The 13166-nt window shown below is 38.0% G+C and overlaps 1 protein-coding gene across 1 annotated transcript; it reads left to right on the top strand.

Annotated features, from left to right (window-relative positions):
- Positions 1–12662: 12662 nt before the first annotated feature.
- LOC107813380 (NADH dehydrogenase [ubiquinone] 1 beta subcomplex subunit 7-like) lies at positions 12663–12950 on the top strand. The gene has a single exon (XM_075221147.1). It carries the CDS (start codon positions 12663–12665, stop codon positions 12948–12950), a length of 288 nt encoding a protein of 95 aa, XP_075077248.1.
- Positions 12951–13166: the final 216 nt, after the last annotated feature.

The following is a 13166-nucleotide window of genomic DNA, read 5'->3' as shown; positions in this document are numbered from 1 at the left end:
TAACGTTCACAATCGTAAATAAGGCCCATTAACTATTTATCTAATTTAAGTGATATTCTTCATATCCTTCAATACATAATATTACTTTCAAACGTAAATATGTAATTATGCCCTCATACGTAAACTAAATAACTATAATTATCTCCATAAGTATTTCTAACAACTCTATAAAAATAAGAAACTCTTATTAAGACAATAAGTTAATAGTCCTTTCTAACAGCTATATATAATCCACTTTCAAATATCATAATATTATTTGCATGAATTTCACTCTCCCCAATCATTATAGATGATTAAATTGAGCGACGAGAATGTTATACTAAAACGAGTCACGAAAATATTCTGGGACGTCACATGGTATACCTTCCTGTCGGGCAAGTGATCGACCAATATGACTTGCTCCAGCTCCTCAATCGTTGATTTGGTGGCATCAGAATCATCAGGTGCAATGAACGACCTAGGGACTCCCTAATCATCATCCTCGCCTACTCCTCGCTCTTCCAGTTCGGTCGGGGCCGGTACCGGTGATTTCTATTTAATTTCTTCCTTCATAGTCGGCTCCGTGTTCTTTGATGCCGAGGCCACAGGCACCTGGGTCACCTCGTCGACTGCAAACATTTCTTTTGCGGCTAGCTGCTCTCCATAGACCGTCTTAACTCCTCCCGACGTAGGAAACTTTAGTGCCTGGTGCAGTGTTGAGGGTATTACCCTTATGTTGTGAACCCATGGACTTCCGAATAAGGCGTTATATCTCATGCCCTCTTCGATCACATAGAATTTTTTATCTTGAATTGTCCCGGAGGTATTCACTGGCAAGGTTATTTCTCCTTTAGTAGTTTCTTAAGCCATGTTAAATCCGTTCAATACCCGAACCACCGGTACTATTTGATTCCGTAACCCCAACTGCTCTACAACTCTCGATCCGATGATATTGGCCAAGCTGCCTGACGAGCGCAAAATACATACTTAAATTATGCTCGCTAGTCAAAGATATTATAGTATAATTATCGTCTCCACAGGGATTGGATTTAAACAGTATTATCGTAATTGTATCTAGATTGCTATTCAGGAGGATCAACAGTTGGGGTTTATATAATTATTAATCTAAAATCTACAGCTATTGACTAATGACAATCGCAACAAAGGTAAGCAAGGGAGTTATCAATGAGAGAAAATATGGGTTGATAGGATAGGTGCAAGATAATTATTCGGGATCTGACTCTAGATAATTCACTTCTAATATTCAAGTGAGTCTCTCTAACTTACTTAATTATTAGTACAATTGTTTAGTAGAAACTTCTCTCTCGATTAAGTCTCAACCTCACAATATGAACAAATTTAAGCTCGGTGAAGATATGCAAGAATTCGTAATGGATTGGTCTTTAGAAGAACCTCTTACGATTATCCTCCTAACTAGGTTTAATCAAGAATTCAACTAGCCTCTTTCGATTGAATCTATGAACTCAACCAACAATATAGTGCAAATATATCACAAATTATGCTTCTTTCGATTACAAGAACAAGTGAACATAGATGCAATAATTAATTCTTCCAAAAACGATTCAAATACATAAAAATAGAGTTATAATCCACAAACAACCATCAATACACCAAATCCATCAAAATCCAAAAAGTTCTACTCCATAGACATGGAGGAGTTCTTCATAAATGAAACAAAAATAGAGGAAAATATAAATACAATCCAAACCCTGATTTGAGTGAGGAAGGATGGATGAAATCCTTGTGCTCTTGCTTCTCCTTCTTCTCCTAAGCTTCCCTAGGTCTAAGGTATGTCAAAAATTATGTTTTGGGGTATTTAATCCACCCCAAAGCAAATTCCGGATGAAACTACCCTTTCTTAGCAAAATAGGGCTTTTCCCGGACAGGACATGCGCGACCGCATATCTAGTCGCACACTTTGCATACCATTCTGCCTTAAGTGCGCGCCCAGTGCGCGACCGCGCATTTGGTCCCATACCTGGGTTACATAAGTTGGGAATTTGGGAAAGTGCAAAACATGAAAGTTGTAGCCATTTTAAATAGATTTCCAACAATATATTGTAGAGCTTAAACAGAGTTCCGAGCAAAAAGTTATGTGCATTTTACTGAACACTGCACAATATGTCTGCTCGATTCTTCGTTTCATTCCACTATCATCCGTTGATCCCCGAACTCGATCCCGACTTAATCTTTGGGCTTCAAAGCTCCAAAATAGCATGAATTTATGCCATAACATCTATATAGATCGGAATCACTCCTACAAGGTATAAACACATACAATAAGTGCAAAACACGCCTAATTAAAGCTCCACATAAGTAAAGTGCAGTGAATTAGAGTGCAATAAGCGACTAAAAGACGTGATTATAGCCTACCATCAACACCCCACACTTAAACCATTGCCCGTCCTCGAGAAATCAAACTACACTTCACATAGACATGACCTTTTTAAATAACTCTCCTAACTCATCACACAAAGAATAATAGAATAGATTAAGCACAAGATTGTAATATCCTCGCGTCAAGAATTGACTCAACAACACCACACATTTTTCACAACCTGCTCACTTACTCTAACACAGAGGTCAATGACATTACCATTCCTTCATGAATCAAGTGCCCTCACACAAGAATAGAGAGTAGTTCCACAAACAATAAAGTTTAAGAACAATTAGGAACTCAAGATAGGAAGAATTCACTTACTCTCAGAATAACATTCATGTGCAACAAAAGATGTACCATAAGCTTGCCCATAGTGTACTACTCTACTAATTGAGCTCATTCAGTCAAGGATCAAGTAGGACTTTAATTGGTTGTAATATAGGCTACGGAACGGGTAGGATACATTTATATATAAGAGTGACTACACCTCCCTAAGCACTTTTAATACATACATTTCATTCAAAATCCCACACTTATGTCAAACCAATACTCCACCTTCACATCAATATACATTAACTTCCAACTTCTTTAAGAACAATTACATCAAGTAACCACTATCAAGGAATATTTTTCACAATCATACACTTATTTGTTTCTTTATTTTTCAATTCAAGTGGCTCTTTCTTTTTCAAAATAGTGCACCTTTCTCCTTAGTTCAATAGGTCTACTCAAAAGCCAAACCAACTGCCCCACACTTCAACTTTTACAAAGTTCATACAATTTCAAGTGCTCATGAGAGGTAAATGGTACAAATAGATGCTCAATTCAAATAAATAGGTAAGGCTTGTAATGTGGTTGCCAAAAAAATAAGATTATAGGCTCAACGGGGTTAACTACGATACATAACAATTTGGTGGGTAACATATATAGCTGGCTCAACAAAGAAATGCCAATATTATTTTCAAGACTGAATAAAACTACTATTTCGCTTTGCAAATACACGGGGCAAGTTCTAGATATCAAATGCAATGCACAAAATACACAAAACCTCACACACACATGACACATAACTCACTCAGAATCGAGATTATCAAGATACTCTAATCAAAGTAGTTAAGCAAGTTAAGATTGTACAATTTAAGGTGCTTATACAAGAGTCAAAAATTGAGCCTAAGCGTCACAACTAAAGCACTTATTATTCTCAAGGCGTAATGAAGTCAAGAAATATTTCTTTCATTTAAAATCACAGCACAAGGTTTCCTACTCCTAAAAAAAACTAACTACACCCGGTTCAAATAAAATCCTTGAAAAAGAACCGCACAAAGAAAAACCAAGAGGGAATTATTATACTAACTAAAGAAAATATTTTTTTTCTTCGACTTTAAAATTTTCAATCAAAAGAAACGAAAACACACACAAGAACAAGAAACGAAAAACAAGCACTCGGTTCAAACAAAACCCTTGGAAAAGAATCACGGCACAAAGAAAAAACAAGGGAGAATTATTATATTAACTAAAGAAAATATTTTTTTTTCTTCGACTTTAAAATTTTCAATCAAAAGAAACGAAAACACACACAAGAATAAGAAACGAAAAACAAACAAAAACACACACAAGAACAAAAAACGAAAAACAAATAGTTATTTTATTTACATATTTACATCCCCACCCCACACTTTAAATTGTGGAATGTCCCCATGATATACAAATAAAAAGCAAGAGGTAAAAAAAACTCCCCTGGACTTTTTTCGCTTCCGAGAACTTGTGAACTCTACCCCTAATTCTGAATGCATTTTTCGATTTCGCTCTTCGGAATTCTTTATGGAGCTCATCAGGCCAAAGTCCTTTAGTGATTTTTGAAAGACCTACTCTTTTCTTTCTTTCTTGGCCTCATTTTGAGCGGAGGATTGTTCTTGTAGGATTATCCTTAATTTGTTTCTGTATTCATTTACAAGATCAATCCCTGCATATTTCTGTAAACCCCCTAAAACAAAATCCACATGATCAAGGTTAGAATAAGATAATGAAGAAGAAAAGTCATGTGAGTGTTCCTCTTATATGTCAGAGACCATTCGTTCTTCATTCTCTTCTAATAAAAATTGCGGTTGTGGATATGTGGATGGGGATTTGAACTCTTCTTTTATTGATACACAATCAACCCAAGCCTCGTCTTCAATCATCTCAGTTGAACAAGAGTCCTCTTGTAGAGTGGAAAACTCTCTCTGTAGATGTTCATCATCTCGGGTAGGCTCAATTTCACACGGTATCTCTTTCATATATTCACCATCACAATGCAATGAGCTTTCTGAAAGTGTACTTATTATTTGACTCACTTGCATTGTTAGGTTGTTAATGGCTTCATTATCTTGTGTAAACCTCTTTTCCACCTTATTTATGAACTTGTACATAAGCTCTTCTAAACTACCACTCTCAGCTTGAGGTGATTGTCTCACTTCGCTTTCATTCCCGTCATAATAAGAGTATTCATCCTAACCAGAGTCAAAATTATGCCCATATGAATTCCCATACCTGTACGGACTAGAGACAAAGTGAGAGTATTCAAAAGATGAACCATAGAAAGAATACCTACCTACTTGACAATCAACCCATAGATGATTCCCACCGCATTTAAAACACATAGCAGACTGACGACAGTGTTCAACTACTAACTCTTCAACCATTTTCTTAGGCTGGTTGTACTCCATCTTTACAACATTTAGAGTTCAGTATCAAGAATATGTTCTTCAAGATTTCTTCAACAAAAGAAATCTTGAAGAGAAATTAACATAACAAAACTAAAAATAATAACGTAAAAATAAAAATAAATTCCTGAATTAGCACTACAAACTATTTCCAACACTATTAATTGCCAATCCCCGACAACGGCACCAAAATTTGACGAGAGCAAAACACACACTTAAATTATGCTCGCTAGTCAAAGATAGTATAGTATAATTATCATCTCCACAGGGATTGGATTTAAACAGTATTATAGTAGTTGTATCTAGATTGCTATTCAGGAGGATCAATAATTGAGGTTTATATAATTATTAATCTAAAATCTACAGTTATTGACTAATGACAATTACAACAAAGGTAAGCAAGGGAGTTATCAATGGGAGAAAATATGAATTGATAGGATAGGTGCAAGATAATTATTCAGGATCTGACTCTAGATAATTCACTTCTAATGTTCAAGTGAGTCTCCCAAATTCACTTAATTATCAGTACAATTATTTAGTAGAAACTACTCTCTCGATTAAGTCTCAACCTCATAATATGAACCAATTTAAGCTCGGTGAAGATATGCAAGAATTCGTAATGGATTGGTCTTTAGGAGAACCTCTTTCGATTATCCTCCTAACTAGGTTTAATCAAGGATTCAACTAGCCTCTTTCAATTACTTAGAAAAATCTATGAACTCAACCAACAATACAGTGCAAATATATCACAAGTTATGCCTCTTTCGATTAAAAGAACAAGTGAACATAGATGCAACAATTAATTCTTCCAAAAATGATTCAAATACATAAAAATAGAGTTATAATCCACAAACAATCATCAATACACCAAATCCATCAAAACCCAAAAGGTTCTACTCCATAGACATGGAGAAATTCTTCACAAATGAAATAAAAATAGAGAAAAATATAAATACAATCCAAACCCGGATTTGAGTGAGGAAGGATGGATGAAATCCTTGTGCTCTTGCTTCTCCTTCTCCTCCTAAGCTTCCCTAGGTCTAAGGTATGTCAAAAGTATGTCAAAAATAGTGTTTTGGGGTATTTAATTCACTCCCAAAGCAAATACCAGATGAAACTAGCCTTTCTTAGCGAAATAGGGCTATTCTCAGACAGGACATGTGCGACCGCACACCTGGTCGCACACTTTGCATACCATTCTGCCCCAAGAGCGCGCCCAGTGCGTGACCGCGCATTTGGTCACACACTTGGGTTGTATAAGATTGTAATTTGGGAAAGTGTAAAACATTAAAGTTGTAGCCCTTTTAAATAGCTTTCCAATGATATATTGTGTATCCCAAACGGATTTTCGAGCGAATAGTTATGTGTATTTTACTGGACACTGCGCAATATGCCTACTCGATTCTTCGTTTCGTTCCACTATCATCCGTTGATCCCCGAACTCGATCCCGACTTAATATTTGGGCTTTTACTCAGACTTAAAGCTCCAAAATAGCATGAATTTATGCCATAACATCTACATAGATCGGAATTACTCCTACAAGGCATAAAACACACAATAAATGCAAAACACGTCTAATTAAAGCTCAACATAAGTAAAGTGCAGTGAATTAGAGTGCAATAAGTGACTAAAATACGGGATTATAGCCTACCATCATCGCCTGGATCAATCAACACATGTTTAACTCGAGATTTGTTGATAAGCACAGATATTACTAGTGCATCATTATGAGGTTGTACGATGCCTTCGGCATCTTCGTCGCTGAACGAAATGGTTCCCTCCGGGATGTAATCTCGGGTGCACTTTTCCCTCGTAATGGATACTTTAGTGCACTTTATCATCGGTCTCTGTGGTACATCGACCCCTCCAATGATCATGTTAATGACGTGCTTAGGTTCTTCTTGTTCGGTCTGTTTGTTGGAGTCCCTGTTCCTGAAGTAGTTTTTGGCTCGATCACTCAGGAATTCTACAAGATGCCCGTTATTGAACAACTGGGCAAATTCTTCTCTCAATTGTTGGCAGTCCTCGGTCCTGTGGCCATGAGTGTCATGATACTTACACATTAGGTTAGGATCTCTCTGGGTAGGGTCGGATTGCAATGGTCGAGGCCAGTTGGTCTCCTTGATGTGTCCAATGGCTGATATGATGCTTGTTGCATCAACATTGAAGATATACTCTGATAATCTTGGAGCTTCCCTTCCCCCGAGTGGCCTGTTGAAACCATTTTTGTTCATCATCCCTCGGTTAATGGGCTATCAATCGCTTCTCTTTTCATTTTTTGTAGAGTCACGCCCGGACCCGTTTCCACTTCGATCTGCATTGTATGGTTCGTACCGATCTTGGTTCGGCCTTGATTCATGATCGATGACTCTCTTAGGCCTGTCATCGGTTTTGATGGGATAAACGGACCTGAAAGGGGCTCTGAGTTAGTCATCCTCAATTATGATTTTTGACTGGCACCTGTTGTGGACGTCGGCCCAAGTTACCGCCGGGTATTCTACCAAATTTTGTTTCAGCTGCTACAAAGCCAAGGAGCTTCGGGGGTTGAGTCCCTGAGTAAATGCCTGAAAGGCCCAATCGTATGAACTAGAGCTAAGTCCATCCATTCCATTTGAAATCTTGACACGAACACCCTGAGCATCTCATTGTCCCTTTGCTTAACCTTAAAAAGATTCGATTTTCTTGTTTCGACCTTGATGGCCCCGGCATGAGCCTTTACAAAATCACCCGCGACCATAGCGAATGAATCAATGGAATTTAGGGGCAAGTTGTGGTACCATATCATTGCTCCTTTTGATAGAGTTTCCCCAAACTTTTTTAATAACACTGACTCAATTTCATCGTCTTCCAAGTCATTGCCTTTGATGGCACATGTGTAGGAGGTTACATGCTCATTTGGATCTGTTGTCCCGTTATATTTTGGAATATCAGGCATACGAAACTTCTTCGAGATTGGCTTCGGTGTCGCGCTCAGAGAAAAAGGCATTTGAACAAATTTCTTAGAATCCGGGACTTTCAACAATGGGGGCGCTCTTGGGATTTGATTGACCCCAGAATTATATGTTTCCACCTTTTTGTCGTTTGCCTCAATTTTCTTTTCACTTGATTCCACCCGTTTCGTTAATGCTTCAAGCATTTTCATTATTTCAGGGCTGACACCGGACTCAGCTTCACCTGGCCTTTCGGTGATCTGCTCACTTCTTCGGGTATTTTTTCGGTATGGTTCATACTCCACCCTGCTGGGGGCGCGACTCTGATTTTAAAGCTGCATTATCGCCGCTTGTTGAGCCTACAACATTTCGAAGATCAATCACAGACTGACCCCATCACATTCGCCTTTGAGCACTCCTCGAGCCGTTGGTCAGGCTCCTCCACGAACGTTGTTCTCGGGGTCGGTAGGAAGGTTGGCGTCGATGGCCACTTGTGAGTTAGCATCGACTGGGTCTACGACTGGGACCCCGTAGGGATCAGCAGGGGGCACTTCATTGCTAGGCACCAGATTGTTGTTTTCTCCATGATGGCCAGACCCATCCTCAATGTTCAAGTGAGCAGACTGAGAATTTGACATTTTTAAGCTGACCTGAAATTGAGACCTTAAAGAACAAGTGTAAAATAGAGTGTGTTATGAAGATTTTTTATCAAACCACCACTATTATCCTTAGCCCCACGATGGGTGCCAAACTGTTTACCCTTAAAACGGATAAAAATTAAGTTTATACGCGGTTTTAAGGATATGTGAATAGATTTAATACAAGTAATCAAGAATGTTAGATAAATGAATTAAAGATGAAATCAATAACCAAACCAGTTGTGGCGTTGAGTCTGGGCTCAAATTTTAGCTCAATAGCGATTTTACCCTCGACCGGGCCCTCGATTCGAAGCCAAACGTGTGTGGAGAACTATGAATAAAATAAGAACCTTTCAATGGCTAGAAAGCAGAGAAGTAAATTTATATTGCCTTGATATGCGCGTTACAGTGTGTCTTGAATGAAGAAGCTTCTCCTTTATATAATATGAGAGTTTCATCCCTAATACAACTTAAAAAAAGGTAAAAAAAATCATCCTTTCTCGTCAATAACTGATATGCTACCGATGTCGGGCGAGATTCGCGTCATGATATCCGGTTGGGTGCGGATATCACGGCTTTCTGTTAGTCGTGTGCAACCGTTCGTAGTGCTTTCCGAGGTTTAGGAGCTCGCTCTGGGTTCGGGGAGTGTTGTCTTGCCAGGCCCGGTGGCGAGCACTCCATTCGGCCTCTGGTACGAGAAGTCACTGGCTTCGATTTTGATCTCATGCACTCATGTCTTCGGTTCGTTTGATCTACCGAGAAATCGGGGTATATGTTACCCTCGGTTTTACCCGTATATATGCTTATAAGCCAGTTTAACCAGCTTATAAGCTAAGTCAAATACCCTCTAAGTTTGAAAAGGAGTGACGCGATCCAAAATTTGTCCATGCCAACCACTTTCATAAAAGCAAGAGGAAAAAAACATAAATTTGCAATATTTAAAGAAATTTTACAAAATCATAGCAACATGTACTAAACATTTATGGTAACTGAAAAATAAATATTATAAGAGATTCCAATAGAATGATACTCCAGCTGGGCGAAATGTTCGCAAATTACAACCTCAAACATTTCGCTTCCTATTTTTCATATGCCTTCCCTGACTTCTCTCTTCAATTATTGAGCATTTAGTTCTAGCCTATCAAGGTCCGAATATAACCTCATAATTGATTAATATACCTTGTATAAGTCAATAATAATTCTAGTATAATGCATATTTAATTAGTAATATTTTAATATATAAATGGTATGATAATGTTATAATATAAATATCATTTATCTTTATATAAGCATTTTATATAGAAAAAATTGCTGGTATATAACATGAAAGATATAATTTGAGACATTGCATGCATATTCTAGAGAAAAAATGTATGGTATGTATGTAGGTATATACAATATAAACAATTTATATGTATTGTATAACAAAATAAACAATTTATACGTATTGTATAAGATATCTTAACAAGATATGGGTAGAACATTTTTTCCATGAAAGTTAGAAAATAAGAGGAGAGAAAGTATGAAAATAAGAACCAATCCCATGATTTATGCATCATGTTTATTCAGTAATTGTGCTCACAATGTTTACAATATGCTAATACTCCATCCGTCTCAAATTATTTGCCATATTTTTCTTTTATACGGTCCTTAAAAAATATTAATTAGAATAGATTTTTGACTATTTAACCCTTATTTATGTCCTAAGATATAATATTTACAAAGAGATCAAAGACATCAAATATTGTCTTTCTCAAAGCCGCCGAAGTGATCAACGGATGTTCTACCTTTTCATGGAGATCAAATACATCCTAAGGAAGTTCGCATCATCCTACGTTCGAGAAATACGTTGGTTAAGCCCTCGAATTATGGAGAACGATCTAGAGAGAAGAATCAAGAGAACAAACAAAATTGTACCCCCCATCATTTTATCAAATAAAATTATGTTTCTTCATATTTAAATTGTGGATGCAATTTATTTTGTATCACAAATAATTTATTGCAAACAAATTGGCACGCCCAGTGAAACCAAATATGCCTTTCATCTCTTCTCTCACGGTGAAAAGAATGTGGTATCTTCTTTGCTGGTACTTCAAGCCTCGTCTACGATGATCTTATAAATCTACGCCTCGACAAGCCTTGAAGTATGGGATATTTGTAAACATTAAATTTTATCGGATCAAATTCATATGAAATTTGGGTAAAATTCTAAATTTAAGATACTACAAGTAGAGTCCATCGAGGTTTTCTTGGAGGCTACTCTATCTGAAACCCTAACTTGGAGGCTACTATACCTGAAACCATAGCTTGGAGGGTACTCTACCCAAAACCCTAGCTACACCTATAAAAGTGGACCACATATTCCCTTTGAAAGTATCTCGAAATTCCATAAAAATTTATGGAATATTCACAAATAGTTCAAAAACATCAAATATTGTCTTTCTTAAAGCCGCTGAAGTGATCAACGGATGTTCTTCCTTTTCATGGAGATCAAATACATCCTAAGGAAGTTTGCATTATCCTATGTTCGAGAAATACGCTGGTTAAGCCTTCGAATTACGGAGAACGATCTAGAGAAAAGAATCAAGGGAACAAACAGAATTGTACCCGCATCATTTTATCAATAAAATTATGTTTCTTCATATTTATATTGTGATTGTAATTTATTTTTGTATCACAAATAATTTGTTGCAAACATGCTCCATTTTGATAAATTTATTAGCATAACTTAAACGTCCTTCGCACACTTTTGTGGCTACCAAATATATATTTGAGATGCGAGGCGGTGTCAACGATTGATGAGACGCGAGACGGTGTCAACGAAAATTTAGAGGTATGGAGACAGACCCTAGAGTCTAAGGGTTTTAAGTTGAGCAGGACGAAGACGGAGTACCTAGAGTGCAAGTTCAACATAGTGTCAGGAGGAATAGATATAGACGTGAGGCTTGATTCACAAGTCATCCCCAAGAGAGGAAGTTTCAAGTATCTCGGGTCTATTATCCAAGGGAACGAGGAGATTGACGAGGATGTCACACACCGTATAGGGGCGGGGAGGATGAAATTGAGGCTAGCATCCGGCGTCTTGTGTGACAAGAATGTGCCACCAAAACTTAAGGGTCAGTTCTACAAGGCAATGGTTAGACTGGCAATGTTGTATGGGGCAGAATACTAGCCAGTCAAGAACTCTCATATCCAGAAGATGAACGTAGCCGAAATGAGGATGTTGCGATGAATGTGCGGGCACACTAGGTTGGACAAGATTAGGAATAAGGATATTCTCGAGAAAGTGGGTGTGGCCCCTATGAAAGATAAGATGCGCGAAGCGAGGCTTAGATGGTTCGGGCATGTGAGAAAGAGAAGCCTAGATGCCCCAGTGAGGAGGTGTGAACGGGTGGCATTGACAGGTAGGAGAAGAGGTAGATGGTGGCCTAAAAAGTACTGGAGAGAGGTGATGAGGCAGGACATGGCGTAACTTTAGCTTACCGAGGACATGGCCCTTGACAGGAGGGTATGAAGGTCGACGATTAGGGTAGAAGGTTAATAAGTCGCCGTGTATTTTTCTGATCTGTTCCAGGTTTATTAGGGTTAGTTGACTAGTACATTATCTTTGATTCTTAGAATGCCAATATTAGGGTTGTTTTAGTACTATCTTCCGCTTCGGTTTTCTAGTATCCTGTCGTATTACTGGTTGTGGCTATTGCTTTTGCTATTGCTTTCTTTTATTTATTTTTTTCTCCGATCATATTATTGATATTATTTTTCTGGCCTTATTATTGTTATTTACTTGATCCTATTCTTACTCTCAAACCAGGGTCTTTCAGAAACAGTGTCTCTGCCTTTAGCGACGGGGGCTAAGGTCTCAATACACATTTGTTGTTGGCTACGGCTAAAAGTATAATATTTGCCTGCTGAAAATCCGAGACATTTCAACAGCCCAAACCCGACAGAGCTAACAGAACAAAGAGGCGAACAGAAAGAGAAGCGAATCGGAGGGAATTCAATCGGGAGAAAATGGAGGTGCCAGGATCGTCGAAGAAGATGATAGCAACGCAAGCAGAGATGGTGGAAGCGAAAGTACCATTATCATACAGGGATCAGTGCGCCCATCTGTTGATCCCTCTTAACAAGTGCCGTCAGTCGGAGTTCTACTTACCCTGGAAGTGCGAGGACGAGCGTCACTCGTACGAGAAGTGCGAGTATGAGCTTGTCATGGAACGGATGCTTCAAATGCAGAAGATCCGTCAGCAGCAAAAAGGACAGCAGTCAATTCCCCTTTTCCCTAAGACTGCCAATGCCTAGTCAATCCATCATCTATCTAATTGGTCAGTGCTTGCTTATTTGACCTACTGTTTTCCCTTTTCATTTACTTTTTAAATGAGATATGTTACGGCTTGTTCACTTTAGACTCCAAAATATTGGGGGTTTTATTTTCTATTTTTGTCAAAAAATGTTTATGGGATTTCTTGATTGTTTTCTGTTATGACTTAAAGTGTCAAATTGTTGGGTAGCTCCTTG

Source organism: Nicotiana tabacum, chromosome 9 (genome assembly GCF_000715075.1).
Source record: "Nicotiana tabacum cultivar K326 chromosome 9, ASM71507v2, whole genome shotgun sequence".
NCBI classification, from domain to species: Eukaryota; Viridiplantae; Streptophyta; class Magnoliopsida; order Solanales; family Solanaceae; genus Nicotiana; species Nicotiana tabacum.
The sequence above is the reverse complement of the archived record's forward strand: the minus strand, read 5'-3'. Positions and strand labels throughout refer to the sequence as shown.

What these genes read in the sequence shown, in the direction of transcription:
- LOC107813380 (XM_075221147.1), top strand. Translation starts at nt 12,663, where the DNA reads ATGGAGGTGCCAGGATCGTCGAAGAAGATGATAGCAACGCAAGCAGAG.